The 23,257-nt window shown below is 38.3% G+C and overlaps 1 protein-coding gene across 1 annotated transcript in view; it reads left to right on the top strand.

Moving 5' to 3' along the window:
* The window catches only part of MICU2 (mitochondrial calcium uptake 2), a 111,572-nt gene that overhangs the window by 24,006 nt on the left and 64,309 nt on the right, over positions 1 to 23,257 (top strand). Inside the window, exon 2 of the mRNA XM_001150674.7 lies at positions 13,365 to 13,512. Within this exon, the coding sequence (XP_001150674.1) occupies positions 13,365 to 13,512 (148 nt within the window). The remainder of the gene's footprint in view (positions 1 to 13,364; positions 13,513 to 23,257) is intronic.

Below are 23,257 nucleotides of genomic sequence, written 5' to 3'. Positions count from 1 at the left end.
GATTTTTCTTTAACCTGCACCAGAGAACTTTGTATTTGGTGTAGACCTCACTGCTGCCTGGGCAAATGCTAACAATTTTACTTAGTATATGATTCACTGGCATAATTTTATACTGCTTCCTGTGCTTGAGGTTAAGATGTAGCACTCACATTTCCCCATTTGACACCAACTGTTGTAAAAGAAAAATGGGTAGAGGCAGTTGAAGGAGAAAAGTGACCCTGGTTCTAGTAGTGGTGGCAATTGAAGTAGTAAAGTGAGAAATTGTTTTCTACATATTTAGTAGTAGTTTTACTTTAGTTATGCTTGGTGCTACTGTAAAGCAAAACAGAAAAATAACCAAAAAAAACACAAAACTTGTTTGGTTTCCGTCGTTATACTGCAAATTCTGCAATGAAATTTTTTAGAATCTTCACTGTTAAAAGTATCCTCAGAAATTACTGAGAGCATAGATTTTTTTTTCAGTTAATGATGTATTTTATTGGATCATATATTTAATATATTTTTTTGAGACCATGGGTATCTTACAAAATATTTCAGAAAGAATAAGGTAAAAGCAGAAAGGGAGACTTTGGCAAATTTGTGCTAGATCTTCAATGATTTGCTCTATATGTGTTCATAACTGATATAAAGCAGAGCTTTGAGTCGGGCGTGGTGGCTCACGCCTATAATCCCAGCACTTTGGGAGGCTGAGGTGGGTGGATCGCCTGAGGTCAGGAGTTCAAGGCCAGCCTGGCCAACATAGTGAAACCACTTCTCTACTAAAAATACAAAAAATTAGCTTGGCGTGGTGGCGGGAGCCTGTAATCCCAGCTACTCAGGAGGCTGAGGCAGGAGAATCTCTTGAACCCACGAGGCAGAGGTCGCAGTGAGCCAAGATTGCATCATTGCACTCCAATCTGGGCAACAAGAATGAAACTCCATCTCAAAAAAAAAAAAAAAAAAAAAAGGCAGAGCTTTGCTTAAATAATACATTAATTTGCCAGAATATTATATAATCATATCTGTATTACTTTATTTTTGTATTGTGCAATTTATATGTTTATTTACTGGTGATTTAATTAATAAACAAGAACAGAAATATGAATTGCATGTATCTTAGTACCTTTGCTGGTAAACTACCTGTTTTGGTATAATATCTGGCTCATTCTCTGCTCATTTCCTGTAAGTACATTTTATTAGCAGAATTTTATCTTAGAAATATCTCATTACAGTCTGTTAATGTACTCCAAGATGAAGCTGAAAAACTCCACTAAAACCTTAATCAACCATGGTATAAGGCCTGAAATCCATCAAGTCATTCATTCAGATTTACAGGAGAATGTGAAGCAGCTGGTGTAATCCAGTTTCAGAGCATTCTGTTTCTAAGATTCCATGATTTCTATGCTTAGCAAAAAATAAGGCAGTATCCTTTGGTACAATTAACACTGCCACCACCTGTCAATGGCTTTACCTCTTTCCTCTTGTTACAAAGGCATTTTTAAAATCTAAAGTAATTAGCAATATGCAGTAATTCACAGTTAAAGGGAAACTAAAGGGCCCCTATTTGTGTATATCTTTAGTGAGGTTGCACATAGCAGAGTATATACCTGGTTATCTAAAGATATTTCAGTAAATTATTAATAAGGCTTTAAAATACATCAGCATAACCCACTTTTGCATATTGGTTCACAGACTAAAATATATTTTTTTTTTGAGATGTGGTCTCACTCTGTGACCTAGACTAGAGTCCAGTGGCGCAATCATGGCTCACTGGCTTACTGCAGTCTCAACCTCGCAGGCTCAAGTGATCCTCCCACTTCAGCCTCCTGAGTAGCTGGGACCACGGACATGTGCTACCATGCCTGAGTTAATTTTTTAAGTATTTTTTAGAGATGGGGTCTCCCTGTGTTCTCTAGACTAGTCTCAAACTCCTGGGCTAGAGTAGTCTTCCTGCCTCAGCCTCCCAAAGTGCTGGGATTAAAGGCGTGGGCCACTAAGCCCAGCTCTAAAATTATTTTTTAAGGACACACTTTGAGTTTGGAATTGATTCCCATTCATAAAAACCCATGAATGTTACCATGTTAGCCATGCACTAGGCACTGGGGATACAGAATAAAAAAGATACTTTCTATTCTTGAGGACTTCAATGTAGTAAACAGTCAATTCCAGTGCAGGGTTACTACGGCTTTGATAAAAACTTACTCAGGGTTCTATATGCCCACAAGGGAGGACACCTAACCCAAAATAGCTGCTTCTAGAAGGACTCCTAGAGCAGATAACTACTGGAATTTTTTTCTTTTAATTTATTATTATTATTATTATTATTTTAATTTTTTTTGGAGACAAAATCTGTCACCCAGGCCGGAGTGCAGTGGCACAATTATAGCTCCTGGTTACCTTGAACTCATGAGCTCAAGTGATCCTCCTGCCTCAGCCTCCTCAGTGGCTAGGACTACAGGTGTGCGCCACCACATGTGGGTAACTTTTTTTTTTTTTTTCCCGAGACGGAGTCTCGCTCTGTCACCCAGGCTGGAGTGCAGTGGCATGATCCTGGCTCACTGCAACCTCTGTCTCCCGGGTTCAAGCAATTCTTCCACCTCAGCCTCCCAAGTAGCTGGGATTACAGGTGCACGCCACCACACCTAGCTAATTTTTTTGTATTTTTGTAGAGACAGGGTTTCACCATGTTGGCCACTGGTCTTGAACTCCTCACCTTGTGATCCACCCACATCGGCCTCCCAAAGTGCTGGGATTACAGGTGTGAGCCACCACGCCCGGCCTCATCTGGGTAATTTTTTTATTTGTTAAATTTTTGTAGAAACAGGGTCTTGCTGTGTTGCCCAGGCTGGTCTACAACTCCTGGCCTGAAGTGATCCTTTTCCCTCAGCCTCCCAAAGTCCCGGGATTACAGACATGAGCCACCAAGCTCAGCCCAGAATTAATTCTTAACAAGTAAGTTAGCCAAATTAAAAAGGGAGGCTATATTACATGCTTAGCTTTGTAAGGTGTTTTAATTAGAGGCAAGTAAGTGGTTATTTAATCTGTCTTTTGGAAAGGTTTACTCAAGTTAATGTAAGTCAGTCAAGTGAATGCTGAAGCTCTAAGGACACCCCAGCAAGTCAAATCTGTTTTAGGAAAATCTTGTTAACAGTGATCAAAACTGAGATTGACATTGAAGAGAGCTAGTACTATATTTGTTTTACACACGTTTTGTTTTCTGAATTGTACAAAGACCAATTCAGAAAAAATGTCAATGGAATTTTTTAAAAGAAGTATAATTTTTTAAGTAAGAAATTGCAAATCTGCTCCTGAATTCAAACCTTCGTTATTCCATTTACCTGAAAGTTTTAAAAATTTTTGTTCTATTTTTGTTTTGGATAAAATTTCTATTTGTAGAGCAAAATTGTCTCAAAAAAATCTATTTGTACGCAATCAACATACTTTGCAGGGCTTTTTAAAAAATAATTCCAGTATTTAAGCAAATTTTGTATAGGGTTAGGGGTGGGGCATGAGAGATTTGATGATAGAGAGGCAAACTGCTATCAGTCAGTATTCAGCCATGAGCTTTAAGAATCCTCACTGTCAGTTTCCTGTAAGCTGGGGAAGCACATGGAGGTGACAGCCATTTGCTGAGGACTGGGGTATGGAAGTCTGAGTGGGTCACAGAAAATGGGGGAGCAGGGCAAAATACTATATGAATGAATCACTTTCCTACTGCAGTCACAAACTGTAAAATACAGCTACAGACTGCAGCTGTTCCCCAAGAAGGGATAGAAGAAGAGAGGGATCCTTTAATCCATTTCCTCTTTGCTTCATACTGTGTCATATATTATAGGATATAATATCCTAAATGTTGTTATCCCTAGTGGTAGCCTCTGTTTATGACTCAGCCCCCCAATAGCACCACTTACTTGAAGTTCTCAGTTTCCAGGAAGTCTTTTTGCATGGGTACATAAGATTCCTGAAATTAGAGCTTATATCACAGAAGTTCCTTGTTACTGCTCTGCATCTACTTCTCAGCTGCCCAAAAAAAAGAGATCACAGTCAAGATAAATCAAGATACCAGACCTGTTGCTAGTTTTCTATTCAAATTTAATTATATAACACTGAAAAATATTAGTCTGTTGCATATCTCATTGTGAAAAGTAAGAAATCAAAATGTCATGGTTGAGAAATAATGTGTGAAAAATACTTAAATTTATCCTCGTGGAACATACACATTTGCTAAATGTTTGTTGTTCCTTTCATACTTCAGCTCTAACATCACCTTCTATTATGCCTTCCCCACTAGGGAGTGAGTTCCTCTTCACCCACCATTTTATCTCTGTAAGATGGTTGGTCATGGGAGACAGGTTTATTAAATAAATTGATAATGTTGAATAGTTGTAGAAAGAGTTCACAAGTAGTATTTTACCTTCTCCTGTGGAGGAAAATAAACTAAAGTAGCTCATTCAATTCTTAAGAAAAATGTTATTTAGTTATAGTTGCAATAAATGATATTGATGATACCTTGGTGGGAGTATTCAGATTTTAAATTAAGGCTCTAGCCTTTTTTTTTTTTTTTTTTTTTTTTTTTTGAGACAGAGTCTCACTCTGTCGCTCAGGCTGGAGTGCAGTGGTGCGATCTCGGCTCACTGGAGCCTTGACCTCCAAGGCTCAAGCGATCCTCCCACCTCCACCTCAGCCTCCCAAGTAGCTGGGACCACAGGTGTGAGCCACCATGCCTAGCTAATTTGTGTGTTTTTTTGTAGATATGATGTCTCGCCGTGTTGCCCAGGCTGGTCCCGAACTCTTGGGCTCAAGGGATCCTCCCGCTTTGGCCTCCCAACATGCTGGGATTACAGGCATGAGCCACCCTACTCGGCCTAGTCTTTTTTTTTTTTTTTTAATCATTCGAAACCTAGTTTAAACTTTTTGTTTCAAACAGAGACAGAAATATATGTAGTTATGGTGTACCTCTTGGAAGGTAATTATGGAAGAAGCAAAAATGAGTATTCCGTTCAGTTATTTAATCAGGAAAGAGAAAGCACTGAAAGAGAAGATGCTTGTTTATTTACTCATCAGCATCCCCTGACAGTGGCCACTGTTCTCCAGATAGAAATCTATGGGGTTGAAAAAAAAATTATGTGTGTATGTGTGTCTGTGTGTGTAAGCATATGCCATTTCATTTTACCATCCTCATCTAAAAAAAGCCATGCTAGCTTTCTTCCAGTCTCTGGGACAAAGTCTAGACTAGACCATCATAGATCAGATGATATTTCAGAAGCCAGAGAGAGTAGTTCCCAGAGCTTCCAGGTTTCCCAGGAATGACAGTTGTCTCATTGGCTGTCATTTTGTAGAATGTATTGTGAGGCATAGCTTATGCAGTGAATATTTTTTAATTTAGTCTGGCAGTATTTTGTTTCATATGCAATAAAATCTCCCTAATTCAGAACAAAATGGAAAAGTTGTGTCTAATGAAATGAAAATTTCTGATTGTAAAGGTTTCTTTAAGAAGGAAAGATAGTCATCCAGTTACACCACAGAAACTTCAAAGACAACAGAGTAATTTTATATTTTATCCAGATTATTACAAATTCAAAAATAAAGGCCCCAAATGAATAGGTCTCACTATATTTTGTCTAATGCCATGTATATATATATTGAAAGCTATAGGGAAGGCCCTTTCTTTTCCCACTTTCTTCCTGAGAAATGTGGAGACCAAAGAATGTTAAACAAAGAACAGAGAACTAACTTTTTCCAATATGTCACTTCATGGATAAAAAGTAGAGACAGAGTGGTGAAGCACCTGTTGCTTTAGAGGCAATAAACTAGTGAAATGTTTTAACAGAAGTCATCAGCTTTCAAAGATCTCTTTTATCCAGTTCACATCACTCATTGCTCTTAATTCCTTTGTCACATTTTTTACTGCATTACAAGTAATCCTTGAAATCCGTGGAGCATTTTATATATAACTAGAACCATGTGGATGGTTCTCATGTGTTCAGTATAGCCCCAAATCCCAGCATTTCTTCTGCTCCTCTTTTTCCGTATATTTAGTAGTAGATGCAAGTTTGAGAAGCAAATCATGGCAATAGAAGGAATCCATCCCTCCACTCCCACCACTTTCCACCTCAGAAGACTGTAAGTTGCATCTCGGGTAGGGATAGGATAACAGCCACCAACAGGCCCTCAGCAGCTCTTTGATCTCCACCACTGCATTCCATACCCTTCCTCTCTTCCTGACCAGCTAGTTCCTCAGGCAGCTGCTTCTCCTGCCAGTCCATTGGTTATTTATATGTAACTGTATACACTGCCAACCGAGTAGGTTTGTAGAAGCAACTTAGGAAATCTCAAATGAAGGTTAAGATTAATATTTTTTGTTCCACTCCTTCTGAAATGTTGTGTTTAACTACAATAAGCAGTTTGAGGTGAGGAGGGACAAAAAATTCTCTCCAATTTTGCAGGTTGAATAGTAGCAGCGCTGTTACCCGCTTTGTACTGCTTTTATTTCTCCACATAATATATGAAGGCAATGTGTGCCTTTTCAGAATAATCTTAATTATGTCTAATCCTCTACTGTGTCTTTTTTTTTTTTTTAATTATTAACTCCTTGGACAACAGTTTTTAAAAGGTTGAATGCAGCAGTCAAGGCATTATGGTTCTAACCTTATTTACATTTTCTGAGAAACTAAAACGGATCAGTTTCCCTTGAGGTCCTCTAGGATTGTTCATACTTAGTATGCTTAAACATAAGATGGCAGCAAGCTGGGCGCAGTGGCTCACACCTGAAATCCCAGCACTTTTATAGGCCGAGGTGGGCGGATCACTAGCTCAGGAGATCAAGACCATCCTGGCTAAGACGGTGAAACCCCGTCCCTACTAAAAATACAAAAAATTAGCCGGGTATGGTGGCGGGCGCCTGTAGTCCCAGCTACTCAGGAGGCTGAGGCAGGAGAATGGCATGAACCCAGGAGGCGGAGCTTGCAGTGAGCCGAGATGGTGCCACTGCACTCCAGCCTGGATGACAGAGCGAGACTCCGTCTCAAAAAAAAAAAAAAAAAAAAGTGTATGTTAACATTGTTAGAAAGGTGAAAGCATTTGCATCATGTGGTATAATTTTATTTGACATGTAACAGTATTTGACAACCCCAAACTGTCTACCTTTATTTTTCTGAAAGACTACGTCTCCACTCACAGCTCTATTTTCAGTTTATGTAGATATAGTCCTGGTATTTTTATATAACATACATTCTACGAAGTACTTTGAATATATAGTAAAATCAGACAATAATGTTGAATTTATATGGCATTAGTCGAGTATGAGACGTGTGGTGTATGTGAATCTTCCCAGGTAACTAAAATTAGCTGTGTAAGCAGGAAAACAATTTTTTTGTATTATTTACATTAAAAACAGCTAAAATGTATTTCATATTTTTCTACATTCTGATATTCCCTAATAATAAATTACTCTGGACAGAAAATCATCACCATGTATAGACCTGGGCCTGTTGATTGGTTGTAATAACATTGATTGCTCCAGGCAATTGCAGCTGTGTCTACTATAAAGAAAAATTTAAAGTCCCAGGACCCCCAAACTTAAGCCTGGAGGCTGAATCATGCAACAGTATACTTTAGCGAGGTCCTCCTGGAAAGGAAAAAAGCCTTAGGCATGTGGGAAGGGCTACCCCACAGGTTATTCATAAGTAAATTCTTTGCTAGCCTCCCATAAACAAGGACATGCCAATTATAACTTTAGGTGTGCAGTCTAAGTCTAGCTCCTAAAACTAAAGTGTGTTAAATTCTACACTGATAATGTGAATTACAAATGTATCTCCCCAGGGGAAGTACAAAGAGAAAAGGAGTACTCCCTTTCTCTCCACTCACCTTATCTTCTGTAAAATGTAGATTCACTTGGCACTAACGGAAGTCTCACAGGAATGTAACCATTCGCCTTACCCCTACCTGCCCCTCTTCCTACATGCCCTCCCTCATTTTAAGGAAATGTATAAATACTAAAACTCCTGAAAACCTCCAGAAAAACAGCCACAGATACGTTTGTAGCTTATGTTTTTCCCGGACACAGCGTACAGCTGGCTTAATAAACCTCAATGATTAAAACTTATGCCACAGTCACTCATTTCACTTGTCACTGTTTTGTATTATTTTTCTCTCCTGCCTTACTGTCAGGCTGTTAGATCTCCCTTCTACCATTAGTGTATTTTAATCTAGCACTTATAATTTAATGTTTTTAATATGGCAGGGTTTTGAAACTAACTAAGTTTATTAGATTGATAGGTAGATTAAGAGTGCTGAATCATGGTATCAGATATCCAATTCCAAATTTCCATATAGGCTCCAGTGTCTTACATATTTGGTGGCTGTTTTATAGATTAACAAAAGAAAATGTGAAAATTCATGATGATCTTTGCAGTACTGTATGGCTGCTGTTACTTTGCTCTGTCCATTTTTGTCACGTAGCTCAAAGACCCTCTACATCATGAATCTGGCTCCCCAGCTGTCAGAGCCACCTTTAGTGGAGCTTGCTCTACTGCTGTTCCCTGTCTTGGCAAACTCCTGCTCATCCTTTAAGATCCAGTTTAAATATCTCCTACTCTGTTTTGCCTTTCTTTTTTTTCCCCTTTTGAGACGCAGTCTTGCTCTGTTGCCCAAGCTGGAGTGCAGTGGCACGATCTTGGCTCACTGCAAGCTCCACCTCCTGGGTTCACGCCATTCTCCTGCCTCAGCCTCCCGAGTAGCTGCGACTACAGGCTCCTGCCACCACGCCTGGCTAATTTTTTTGTATTTTTTGTAGAGACGGGGTTTCACTGTGTTAGCCAGGATGGTCTCAATCTCCTGAGCTAGTGATCCACCCATCTCGGCCTCCCAAAGTGCTGGGATTACAGGCGTGAGCCCCCGTGCCCAGCCTAATATTGATTTTTAAAAAATTTTTAATTTCTATTATTTTTATAGAGACAGGGTCTCACTACATTGCTCAGGCTGGTCTCAAATAACTTTGATATCTTGACGTTTATTATATCTCCTTATCCTCCCCATCCAAACTGATATTCTAACTGTGCTTACTTAAGTCTACAAGCCGTTTTCTTTGCCTTAGCTCAGTTTACCAAGCCTAACCTACCACAAATATGCCACAGTGAAAAAGAGATAACAGAGATTAAAGTAAATGAGTACCCGAAGCAACATGGTTAGTTCAGGGAACGTGAAAATAGCAGCAACAAAAAAAAAGCAACCTGAAACCTAAGAGGGAAGAGAAAACTGGGAAAAGAGAGAGCATGCACATGTTACCAGGAAAAGCACACGGAAGGAAGGAAGAAGTGAAGAAAGAAAGGAAAAGAACAGATTAAGAAATAGTTTACATTTTCTGCCAAAGGCTTATTGTAAACTATGTTTTTAGTTGTTCAAGTTATTAATAAGGAATAATTTGGCATGCATTTCCCTAGGCTATAAATTAGCAGCATTTGGACCTTAGCCACTTGTTCCCAACATTTATCTGAAGTAGTTAATAAGCAAACTAGTCAACCAAACAGGGTATGGAACTCAGAAGACATGACTTCTGGTCCTTTACACAGAAGTGTTGGACTAGATGATCTCTAAGTCCCTTTTAACTCTTAAAATTCTATGTCGTATGTCAGTTATAGTCCCAATATGTGTAAGGCACCAGGCCAAATGCTTTGCACAGTACAGTGAAACAAAGATGAAATTTATGCTTCAAGAGTTTAGTTGACAAAATAGACAAAAAACAGACTTGTCTTTTATTACAGTGCATTCGTGGAAATGATATAATAAGGCACCTTTTTTCTTCTTGGGAACAATATTGTGGTTATTACATTCTTGACCATTAAATCTATCAAGTCTGGGATTTGATCAGAATTATTATAAAAATGAAGTAAAGCAAGCTAAGCCTGACAGATGAATAAAAGGTTAAAAATGGCATTGGCAAATTAATCTTCCAAATTCTATGAAATAAGCATAAATATAGACTGCACATTGATTATATTAGTGATCCTTTAAAATGTACTTTTAAAATTCTACTACCGTATAATAAAGATGACCTAAAAAAACTATGTTGGTTCATCAACTTGGAATTAGAAAGGCTCTGGTAATTTCAGAACAATACATGTTTTTTCCTTTACATAAATTTTGTTGTAGCAAAGAAACACATTCAGTGCATCCTACTTACTTTAAATTTGATTGAACTAGAGAAGTAATACATACCATTTAGGAAATGGACAACAGTTAGCCCAGGGACTAAAGGATGACTAATTCTAGTTCTGTTCTTTGTTATTTATTCTCTGAAGTTTAGCTTAAATCCTATTCTTTTCATAAAAACTTTCCCAACTACCATTACCCACACTGCTTTTTCTATTTTCCTAATTTATATTATTCTAACAGGAGCTAGTATAGGATCGTGGTTGAGACAGTGGGGTCGATGTCATACTGCCTGTGCTATCACTTACAATCTAGGCAAGCTGGTTAACTTTCACAAGCCGTGTTTTGTTTTGTTTTTTTGTAAAACGAAGATGACAAAAATGGTGTCTACTATTAAGGGCATTGTGGAGACTGAGTAAGAACATGTATGTAAAGATATTAGCACCCTGCTCTGCATATACTACATACTTAATAAACATTAGATACTATAATACAGAGTATTATATATTAATATATAATACTACAGTATATTATAATACTACAGAGTTGCCCCCTTGATTCTTATGTGTTCTGTCTCTTCATAGAGTCTCCTCAAATTAGTAAATGCTCAATTCAGTGTTTTCTTCAGAGAAGGTGGGGCTTAGGATGAACAGAAAGACTCTAATAGTAGGAGATGGTGACTTGGGGGCTTCCTCTGCATATTTCCTAAGGAAAATGGTAGGATTACAATCTGCCGTGGTGATGACCTCCAGATGATAGTTTTGTACTCTATAAGCAGAGCATGAGAGGTAGTGGAAAGGATTAGGAAAAGGAGAGACATTATTAGTGCTGCCAGTGGGAGTTGAAAGGTTTGGGGGTAGTAGAATAGGTATATTTAGACTATAAAGTAGCAGGAAGGAAAAGCTACCATACCAAAATTAATTGGGGGGATGTTGATAGCGTTGTTGGAAGGTTTTATACCTCACCATGTACTGGTAGAGTCATGGCAGTCGGACAAATTCAGAGGTCATTTTTATATAAGTGACCTTCTAAATTCATGGTCTGCAATTCAATGACAGCCTCAAGCTCGGAAATCAACCTCTGAAAGAAAGCGAGCTTTAGTTTCAATTCCTCTACCTTTTCTTGTTCACTACAGCGGATATTTACCCAAAATTCAGAGGAGTGACAGTTCACTCAACCTTTCAACTCAGTAAGGTGGCACTTCCCTGAATAACTGACTCAAGCCTCTTCAAAAATGTTATCCTGTATGAGTTATAGGCATGTATAAGCATATAAAAATGGTAACCATAAGATAGAGGAGTTTGTGGGGTCTAAACCTCCTAGAAGAAAAAAAAAACAGAATTTCTTTGAAAATAGTTTTCATGTCTTGCTGTAAGAGAGTGGGAGGTTAGTGTTTTTACTTCTTGATGAGATTTGATATTAGTTAGGACCAGGAAAGAATAAGATTGCTACAAGTTAAAGGACAATCAGAAGAAACATAGAGTTAATGGCCTATCTTGTTATGGCACCAGTAGAGGACAGGGATAAACGAGTAGCTGACCTTTTTTAGTTGGTTGAGGTTTGGAAAGAAGAGTTTGTTTATTTTTACAAAAAGGATCAAGTTGTTGGTTGAAAACATGTATATTTGCCCCACGTTTAAAATGTTCAGAAAGTATCAATAAAATTTAGTTTTCTGATTACAGGGATGGTAAGTGTGGACTTACGTAATTAAAACATTCCCCTTCAGCTATTTTTGTAGTAGTCATTTAAGGGAAAAGAAAAGGAAAGGCATAGGGAAGGTGAGGGTACAGATCATTACAATATTATTGATATTCTGTACACGTGCAATATTCTGGTAGACACTGACAACACAAAAGAGGTGTAAAACTAGCTGCTCAAGGAAGCCTGTTGTCTAATTAAGAGAGAGAATTAATACTGGTCAGAGAAGTGAAATCAGCCAAAAGAAGGGGTTGACAGCTTTGAATTAAGAGAGATTTAAGCAACTGGAATTCATGTTTTTCCCATTTCAATTCAAGTCAGCAGTCACTGAACATTGCCTGTGTGTCAGGGAGTATTATAGAATCAGTATTCAGTGTGAAAAGAAGGTGATATGTCCAGGAAGGATACTGTGGTCCAGGTTGGAGCAGTGTCTCAGGAAAGCAATCCAGAATGAAAGCCTGCTATTGGATTTCACAGATAATATGTTCTTGTATCAAGATTCGTGCATTGACATAGGTGTCTTTTAACTGCTGTGTCATCTTCCTCCAGTCTCCCTAGTTCACAATGCCCGGTCATGTGTAGGAGGATAGTGTGGTAGTTAAGAGATTAAAACCCTTTGAGTCAGACCTAGCTTTTTAGCCTGCCTCTGCCATTTACTTTTCAGTTTCTGTATCTACTGCTCAAAGTTATTATGAGGATTAACTAAATAATCTCTGTGAATACTTGATTAGTACAGTGCCTAATACATAGAAATGCTCAACAAAAAGTTCTTTGTAAAGATTTCAGTACTCTCTTCATTAGCACTTAGTCAAGGTCTAAGTCCTACTGCCTGAGGTGCAGACTCTTCCACCATATTCCTATATATTCCGCAATATTTTACCCATCCTTCTGCTAGCTCTTTCTACCCATGGTTCTCTCACATTTCTGAAAGCAAAGCTATTTATCTAATATGATATATTTTATCTTTATGAAAGCACAACTTCACATGTTCTGTTGCCCTCCTGACTCTCTTCTGCCACTCTCTTCTTTCCTCAGTCACTCTGGTAACGTGGCCTTTCTGCTGTTCCTTGACCACACCAAGTTTGTTCCCACCTCATGGACTTTGTGCTTGCTTAGAATGCTTTTCTTCCAGAGACCCCCCAACCCCAGGACACACTAACTCCACCTCGTTTAATCTCTCTAAATGTTACCTCTTTAGAAAGACCTTCTCTGACTATCTTAAGGTATTACCACCTTATCCCTTTCTTGTCCTGCTTTATATTTCTATGTAGTACTTCTTACCATTTTACATTATTTTATACATTTATTCATTAATTGCCAGTCTCCCTTTTTGGAATGTCACTTCCCTCAAGTTAGTCTTATTCACTATTGTATCTTCAGTGCGAAGTAGGCACTCAGTTAATATTTGTTAAATGAATGATTTTAAAAGTTTGGGGATTGTCAGATCCAAGCGTGAAAGTTACTTTTTAAAGATTGTCCTAGAAGTGACTGGGAATAACACTGAAAAAATCTTAAATTGCAATTTATTTTTCTTTTAGAAAAATGTTGAACATGGAATAATATATATTGGGAAACTGTCTCTTCGTAAGCAGCGCTTCATGCAGTTTTCTTCACTCGAACATGAAGGAGAATATTATATGACACCACGAGACTTCCTCTTCTCAGTGATGTTTGAGCAAATGGAACGTGAGTTGGGTCTTTTTTTTTTTTTAATTAAAAAAATCAAACTTCAGGGCTGAAAAACCTGTTTTTCAGGATTGATAACAGCTTTTCTTCATTTTAATTATCATCTTTGTACCATGCATTTGCTTATTTAGACTTTTCTTGTGACACTACTTATACTTTTATATTTATCTTAGAAATAGTTGTTTTGTATATATGTTTCTCTAAAGAGACAGGAAAAATAGTTTAAGTTTTAATTGCTACTAAATATGTCATTAGTAATTACTTTGTCCATGTTATAAATTGGGCCAAAAAAAAAAAATGAAACTAGATTTGAGAAGTTAGGAGAGCTGTTTAATGCAGTCATGATGTCACAGGTAGAAAATCCTGAAAAAAATGAGAAACAAGAAGTTGAAAAACTATAATTACATGATTTTATTTAATAAGCAGCCAACGTGCATTTGTTTCAGATTTCAGAAATTCTTAGTTTTATTATCTAAATTAGTCCTCACTTTGCATAGAGTGGATTTGACCCCATCCTCTGTGCCCATATTGAAGAAGTAGTCTGTGAAAACTTGTTGGCTTTCTGACGCCTTCCTAAGTGTACTGGAATACTCTCTATAAATATGCAGCAGCTGAAATGGGTGAGAGCAAGGTGAGCAGTCAGAGTAGTATAGATTGAATTCAAAAAGGCTGCGAGAACATGGGACAGCATTATAAACATTGAGGGATGACGAACAAAAACGAAATGAGTGATCATGGTGTATTCTAGGGACAATAAATTCAGTGATCACTGGAACGAAAGGATTACTTTAAGCAGTAGTGAGGGATGAAATTGAAAAACAGATAAGGTCTGGATTATCCAGAAGACTTCAGTGGCCCTCTCCAACCACCAGATGAATGGTATTTGGCAGGGATGAATGGCATTGAAGGTTTGTGAGCAGAAAAATAAGGTGGTAAAAATATGTTTAGGGTTTTGTTTGTTTGTTTGAGACAGAGTCTTGCTCTGTCTCCCAGGCTGGAGTGCAATGGCACGATCTCAGCTCACTGCAACCTCCGCCTCCCGGGTTCAAGCAATTCTCCTGCCTCAGCCTCCTGAGTAGCTGGGATTACAGGTGCCCACCACCATGCCTGGCTAATTTTTGGTTTTGTTTGTTTGTTTTTTGAGACGGAGTCTCGCTCTGTCGCCCAGGCTGGAGTGCAGTGGCGCGATCTTGGCTCACTGCAACCTCTACCTCTGGGGTTCAAGCGATTCTCCTGCCTCAGCCTCCCAAGTGTCTGGGATTACAGGCACGTGCCACCACGCCCAGCTAATTTTTTGTACTTTTTAATAGAGACGGTGTTTCACTGTGTTTGCCAGGATGGTCTCAATCTCCTGATCTCGTGATCCACCCTCCCCGGCCTCCCAAAGTGCTGGGATTACAAGCATGAGCCACTGCACCCGGCCTTGTGTTTTTAGTAGAGACAGAGTTTCACCATGTTGGCCAGGCTGGTCTCAACCTCCTGACCTCAGGTAATCCACGCCCCTTGGCCTCCCAAAGTGCTGAGATTGCAGGCATGAGCCACCTCGCCCAGCCTAGGTTATTTTATTACAGCTTTTTTGCAGGGAAGTTTGTGTATACTAGAAACCTTAAAGATATTTACCCACATTAGTACAGTAAGTTCATAATATAAGTAATCAAAGGTATGCAAAAAGATTTCTCTTGAAAAGTAGTTTAGCCTCTGACAGGTAAAGCACTTGGACGTTGTGAATTCCTGTTAGATTCATCAGAGAATTGAGGTCACACTTGAGCTGGAAACTGAAGGCAAGCAGATCCATAGAGTCAGCTTACTACCAACAGAAACCTCTAAGAACCCACCACTGGAGCCAGCTTCAGGTAGGAATATTTAAAGGGTAATTAATTGCTGGAATCTGAGTGTGAACTAGCTTGAGAGATAACAACTCCTGAAGAGCCAGCCACGGAGAAGCCCACACGCTTTTGTGAGTTTTACCTTGAGGAACTCTGCCAGGTTCTCACAGTGAAGATCTAAGAAAAATGCTCTCCCCTCTCCCTCCCTGGGAGGGAAAAGTAGCCATTTTTAGATACTCCCAGAGCATTTCATTCTCCTTAACAAAGGCCTGCACAGAAAGGAAACTTTTTTACTGGAGCCCAGCCACCCTAGGGGGATGGAAATTCCCAAATCTAGCCCCCTCTGGCCTTCTTGTCTCACCAAGGGGAGTGGAAAAACAAAAAAACTGAGAACCGCTTTTGAAGGGTACATCCCTTCACAGTCACACAGTCCGACTGAAAGACTGACAGCTGATCATAGGACTGTACAATACGTACCTCCCTTTTCACCTCACCACCACATCCATAGAGCAGGCCCTTGTGCAATAATAAGGCAGTACTGAAAGAACTTACCTCTTAGATTTTATTTAAGGAGAGAAAAGATAACGGGGGAGAAGAAAAAAAGGCACCAGAGGAAATTTTAGCCTCTGTCACCTACAACTACAGCAAACAGTAAACACAACCGATTCCTACCCAGATAAACATAAAAGGCCAATCTACCTCAGTAACTTTTACCAAATACATCATGCCTGACTTAGAACAAAAAAAGTCACAAGGCATGCTAAAAAGAAGAAGCACAGTCTGAAAAGACAAAGCAAATATCAGTATCAGATTTATATATAGCAGATATTTGGAATTATCAGACCAGGAATTTAAAATAACATTAATATGCTAAGGGCTCCAATGGAAAAAGTGCACAGCATTTAAAGTAACGTAAGCAGAGGCAGAGAAATTCTTAGAACAAACCAAAAGCAAATGCTCAAAATCAAAAATAGTATAACAGAAATGAAGAATGCCTTTGAAATTAGCCAAGTGTGGTGGCACACACCTGTAGTCCTAGCTACTTCAGAGGCTGAGGATCACTTGAGCCCAGGAGTTTGAGACTACAGTGAACTATGATTGCACCACTGCACTCCAGACTAGGTGACAGAGTAAGACCCTGACTCAAAAAAAAAAAAAAAAATTGTATTTGTTGGGCCCATCAGTGTAACGGACCTGGCTGAGAAAAGAATCAGTGAGCTTGAAGATATGTCAATAGAAACTTCCCAACTTGAAAAGCAAAGAGGAACAAAAAGACTGAGAAAAACAGAATATTCAAAAACTGTGAGTCAGTTATAGAAGGTGTAACATATAAGGAACAGGAACACCAGGAAAAAAAGAAAGAGGAAAAGAAATATTTGAAATAATAATGACTGAGTTTTCCAAAATTATTAACAAATGTCAAGCCATAGATTCAAGAAGTTCACAAAAACACCAAGCAGAATAAATACCAATAAATGCCTAGGTGTATCATATTCAAACTGCAGAAATTTTTTTTTTTTTTTTTTGAGACAAAGTCTCACTCTATAGCCCAGGCTGGAGTGCAGTGGTGCAATCTTGGCTCACTGTAAGCTCCACCTCCCGGGTTCATGCCATTCTCCTGCCTCAGCCTCCCGAGTAGCTGGGACTACAGGTGCCCGCCACCAAGCCCGACTAATTTTTTGTATTTTTAGTAGAGACAGGGTTTCACCATGTTAGCCAGGATGGTCTTGATCTCGTGACCTCATGATCCGCCCACCTTGGCCTCCCAAAGTGCTGGGATTACAGGCATGAGCCACCACGCCCGGCCAGAAAAATTTTAGAGAACAGAAGAAAGAGAAAAAAATCTTGAAAGAAGCCAAAGAAGAAAAAACACCTTATCTGTAGAAAAACAATGGTAAGAATTATATATTTCTTTTTAAGCAAGAAGAGGGTGGATAAAATTTTGAAAGAAAAATTTACCAATGTAGAATTCTGTATCTAGTGAAAATTATCCTTCAAAAGTGAAAAAGAAATACATTCTCAGACAAACCAAATTTGAGAGAATTTGTCACCAGTAGATCTGATTTACAAGAAATGTTCAAAGACGTTCTTCAGAAAGAAGGAAAATGATATATCAGGAACTTGGCATGAAGAAAGGAAGACAGTTAAGGTAGAAAAGGAATACATGAATATAAAATCACGTTTTTAAAAATTGATATAACAGATAACAGTTTAATCAAAATAATAGCAACACAATATTGGATGATCAGATTGTATGGATAAGTGAAATATATAACAGCAATGGTATAAGGGACAGGAGGGAGGAATTGGGAATACTTTTGTTATAAGATACTTGTACCACCCACGAAGTGGTATAGTGTTATTTGAAAGTGGACTTAGATTAGTTGCAAATATATATTGCAAACTTTAGGACAACTACTAAAAAAATATTTTTAATAAATAGAATTGACATTCTAAGAGAGGAGAGAAAATTATGTAAAATACTCAGCTAAAATCAGAGAAGGCAAAAAAAGAGTGGAAGACAAAAAAATGAAACAAAACTCAAGTGCAATAGTTAGATATGGTAGATATCAATCCAGATATATCAACAGTCACTGTCACTGTAGATATGTATTTTATGCATGTGGTTTATAAGAAACTTTTCCACTGTTGGTGGGACTGTAAACTAGTTCAACCATTGTGGAAGTCAGTGTGGCGATTCCTCAGAGATCTAGAACTAGAAATACCATTTGACCCAGCCATCCCATCACTGGGTATATACCCAAAGGACTATAAATCATGCTGCTATAAAGACACATGCACATGTATGTTGATTGCGGCACTATTCACAATAGCAAAGACTTGGAACCAACCCAAATGTCCAACAATGATAGACTGGATTAAGAAAATGTGGCACATATACACCATGGAATACTATGCAGCCATAAAAAATGATGAGTTCATGTCCTTTGTAGGGACATGGATGAAATTGGAAATCATCATTCTCAGTAAACTATCGCAAGGACAAAAAACGAAACACTGCATGTTCTCACTCATAGATAGGAATTGAACAATGAGAACACATGGACACAGGAAGGGGAACATCACACTCTGGGGACTGTTGTGGGGTGGGGGGAGGGGGGAGGGATAGCAATAGGAGATATACCTAATGCTAAATGACAAGTTAATGGGTGCAGCACACCAGCATGGCACATGTATACATATGTAACTAACCTGCACATTGTGCACATGTACCCTAAAACTTAAAAGTATAATAATAATAAAAAAAAAAGAGACTAAAAAAAAAAAAGAAACCCACTTTAAATGTAAAGATACAGATAGAGTAATTGCTAACACTAATCAAAAGAAGGCTGGAGTAGCTAGCCTTCAGATAAACCAAATTTCAGAATGAGGGAAATTATCAGGAATAAAAAGAGGCATTGCGTAGTGATTTTTTTTTTTTAATGGGTGAGTACTCCAGAAGACATAACTATCTGTAATGTATGTATACCTAACAACAGGGCATCAAAGCACATGAGGCAAAAACTGATAGAACTGCAAGGAGAAACAAATGTGTTCTTAGAAACTATTATACTTGGAGATTTCAAGAGCCTTCTGTCATTGATTGACAGATTCAGCAGACAGAAAACCAGTAAGGATATACCTGAATAAAACAGCACCACCAAGTAACTGGATCTAATTGCCACTTATAGGATGTTTCACCTAACGATAGCAGAATATACATTCTGAAGCTAACCTGGAACCACTCACCAAGATAGACCAAATTTGGGATCATAAAACACAGTTTAAAAAAATTTACAAGAATAGAAAGCATGCAAAGTATGGTCTTAGACCACAGTAGACTTAAACTAGAAATCAGTAACAAAAAGATAGCTGAAACATCTCAAAGTATTTGGAAATTAAATGGCATACTTTTAAATAACACATGGGTCAAATAAGGAATCTCAAAAGAAATTTTAAAATATTTTCAACCAATGAAAGTGAAGCTGGCATCTTCAGAAGAGTATTTGGTCCCTAGAAGAGAACTCTAGGCAAGAATAGTTTAGAGGACCAAGTGGAAAATTTAAAACCTTACAGGACCAGTCAGAAAAAGAATAGTTTTGAATCAAATCAATATAATATAGTCGGTGGGACAAGCTATATAGCTAACTAGAGTCTAGATGTTGTTACAGGCACTCAAATTGAAAATTTTTACAGAAATTCTGCTACCTAGACATTTTTACAAGCATAATTGGGCCTGTTGGCCTAGTTTGTAACCCCTAATCTATAAATTCAGTGTAATTGCAATAATCCCAATGGGGTAGGTAAATGTGTGCTCACACATGTATGCACGTGTGTGTGTGTGTGTGTGTGTGTTTTGACAAGCTGATTTGAAAATTTATACGGAAAAACAAGGGGCCTGAACTGGCAAAGACACTCTGAAAGAAGGAAAAAAATGGAGAAGTTAATTCTATCAAATAATGAGCTTTATTATAAAACCTCAGTAATTAAGATCAAATGGCATTGGCATAGGGATAGACAAACTGACCAGTGGAACAGAATAAAGAGCCCAGAAACACAAGGGAACTTTTATATATGAGAGAGGTGGCATTATAAATCAGTGGAAAAAGAGGGACTGTTCAACGAATGGTACTAGTGCAGTTGGATATGCATATGGAAAACAAGCAAACATTTTTCAAAGAAAATTTTAAAATCTGTCTCCTTAGGTTAAAGAAATCTTCCTTAAATAAGCCACAAAAAGCACTAACATAAAAGATTGATAAAATTCAACCATATTAAAATTAGAACTTCTATTGATCAAAAGTTGCCTTAGAGAAATTGAAAAGGTAAGCCAAAAACTTCCAAAATTTAAGACAATACTTAGTATATGTAGAAAACTACAATAAGAAAAAGACAATTTTTTTAAAAAAGGGACAGAAGTAGTAAATAGGCATTCACAGAAGAGGAAATGTATGCAAAAAAAGAACATAAATATGTTTACCCTTATTAGTGACTACAATAAGATATAATTTTATATAAGATTAGCAACAATTAATTTTGTTAAAGACAAAAGTTGAAGAGAATGTAGATCAGCAAAGATTTTTATACACTGTTAGTTGGACATGCCAATTGAAACTACTACTTTGGGCTGGGCATGGTGGCTCACCCCTGTAATCCCAGCACCTTGGGAGGCCAAGGCAGGTGGATCACCTGAGGTCAGGAGTTCAAGACCAGCCTGGCCAACATGGAGAAACCCTGTCTCTACTAAAAATACAAAAATTAGCCAGGCATGGTGGCGTGCATCTGTAGTCCCAGCTACTCAGGAGGATGAAGCAGGAGAATCGCTTGAACCCAAGAGGTGGAGGTTGCCAGGAGCCCAGATCACACCACTTCACTTCAGCCTGGGCAACAGAGCAAGCCTCTGTCTCAAAAAGAAAAAAAAAAGAAAAGAAAGAAACTCCTACTTTGGAAAACAACTTAGAACTGTTATATAAAATTAAACATTAGCATAACTTTTGACATACAAATCCCATTCCTATATATACACTCTATATGCAACAGGAATATTTGCCCCTGTGCAGTGGGATATATGTGTAAGAATGCTTATAGTAGCAGTGTTATATTAGCAAAAGCTGGAAACAACTCAACTGTCCCTTAATAACAGACTGGATAAATAAACTGTGCTACAGTGTATTCACACAATGAAATTTTACTGAGTAAAAGTGAACAAACTTAGATGGTCGACTTTCATCATGGCAGCATGAGTAACTCCATTGGCCCACTTCCCACTGAAACTGGTAAAAAAATTTTAAGACCTTCCTTTAAAGTCTCTGGAAGTGGTCTTGGAGTCGTATAGCACATTAAAGAACATCTGTTTAAAAAAATCTACTAAAATTGGATAAGAAAACTAAGAGTCTGGGATGCTTGAACTAAGAACTCCCTCCCTACCCTGTCCCAGTTTGTTGAATGGAAATTTATTCCAAACTGGTGCAGCCAAGAACAGAGGGTTTCCTCTCCCCTCAGTACCCATTCAGAGGGCTTTCTTCCCAGAGAAACCAGATATCAGCATTTCTCATCTTGCCCCCAGCTACTTGTTGCTGAGGCTAGTTCTGGGGAGTGCAGCTGAGAAGTGGGAGCTCCCTTCTCCCTGCCATCCCTCACCTGTGAAATGGAGGCTCTACCTTGGGCCTTGTACCCCTAAGAATACTGGGACCCTGATTGCTCTTGTCTCAACTTGTAAGACAGGTTCCACACTGAGAGAGGCAAGTCAAGAAGACCTGAAGTTACACCACTGGTCCCACTCCCACCCCCAGAACCCCAGCCCACAAATTTTGTGGGGTGAGAAGTGGAGGGTGTGGGCAACAGGTAAAACAAATAGCTCCTTATCTCTTCCCAAAGAAACCGACTTCACCATCAACAGAAAATGGAGAAGTTCAAGCCTAAGATCCACACTCAAAAACAGGTGGAGGTTGTGGTGAAAGGTAATTGGGAGGACATTAACAAATTCAATTAAAATAACAGGCTAAACTGTAGGCTGGCTGCTTTGCAGAAGAGAACTAGGGAAAGAGACAGCTGTAAGGAGCCCTCCTGGGGTCATTACAAATATTAAACACTGACAATGGAAATTATTCCTTCAAAGGACCCCAAATTAGTGGGGCTTAACATCTTGGTATGGTCAAGAAAACGGAAACTAGAGTGCTGCCCAAATTACTCTCATCCCAGGGTGACTGAAGGCATACCCAAAACTGCCTCCCTGAGGAGCAACATCAGAGGCTTAACACTGGGGGGCGATAGTCTTCATTAAAATAATCCAGCTTGGCACTAAACTAATAGCAAATAAGCAGATAGCAGTAACAACCCTGGGGGAGCAGGGAATTGTTAATAGTACTCAGAGTTGCTACAGTATATTATCTGAAATGTGAGTTTTTATAACAAAATATTATGAAATATGCAAAGAAACAGGAATATATGACCCTACTGGACAAAAGCAGGTAACAGAAACTGCTTGTGATTGCAACCAGATATCAGATATACCAGAAAAAGACTTTAGAATAGCCATTGTAAATATATTCAAAGAACTAAAATAAACCATGATTAAAGATTATAATGTTTCCACTTTTATTATTCATTGGAATGCAATTAAACTATCAGAAGGCATTTAGCTAAATCAAGAATTCAGTAATTTTGCAGGCCAAATAATACATCCTTTATGCATATGATGTACTTCATCTTCATTTTTCATCATGGATAAGAAGGATAATAATCTTGGTTGCATTCCTACAGATCATTATGAACAGCAAAATAAGGAAAAACAGGGCCAACCCACTGACCCATGATCTCCATGAATAAACAGAAAGATACAAAACAGTCTAAGATTTATTAGATCCTAAACTCATTTTTACGTAGTATGTATCTTTTTGGATTTTTTGCAAATAATACACTTTATTAATAGTAGTTAATGAGGCTTCTGTAAACCATCTCCCCATGCTCCTTTCAAGTAGATACTCATTCTTCCTGTTTCCTTGGTAGGCTTGAGGGAAATCAGTGTCATCCTCAGTCCTCCATTGTGCACTCTAAAAACCATCAAATGTGCTGCTTTGAGACCTAGCTTATCTAGCCAGAATACCATTTCCCTTCTTTACGTTCTTTTCTACTGAATTTCTTTAGCCTTATAGTTCTTTAGTTTTCATTTCCAGTGACCTTCATTCGTATTCACTTCCCACGTCCATTACCTGGAATTGCTCCAGTTTTAAAATCTCAAATTGCAGAATCCCATTCTCTGGCAACAAGTTACTGTTGTCCCCACCCTGCCTACTTTCTAATACCCAATGCACCTATTCTCAGATTTAATAAAAGCTTCTAGTCTCAACTAACCCATTATTCCCAAGCTCTCTGTTCCTCTTGGGTATTTTTCCTCCCCTGTAGCTACAGGTTTGTCA

The sequence above is a fragment of the Pan troglodytes genome, chromosome 14 (genome assembly GCF_028858775.2).
Source record: "Pan troglodytes isolate AG18354 chromosome 14, NHGRI_mPanTro3-v2.0_pri, whole genome shotgun sequence".
Lineage (NCBI taxonomy): Eukaryota > Metazoa > Chordata > Mammalia > Primates > Hominidae > Pan > Pan troglodytes.
Note: the sequence above shows the minus strand (reverse complement) of the source record. Positions and strands in the feature narration are given on the sequence as shown.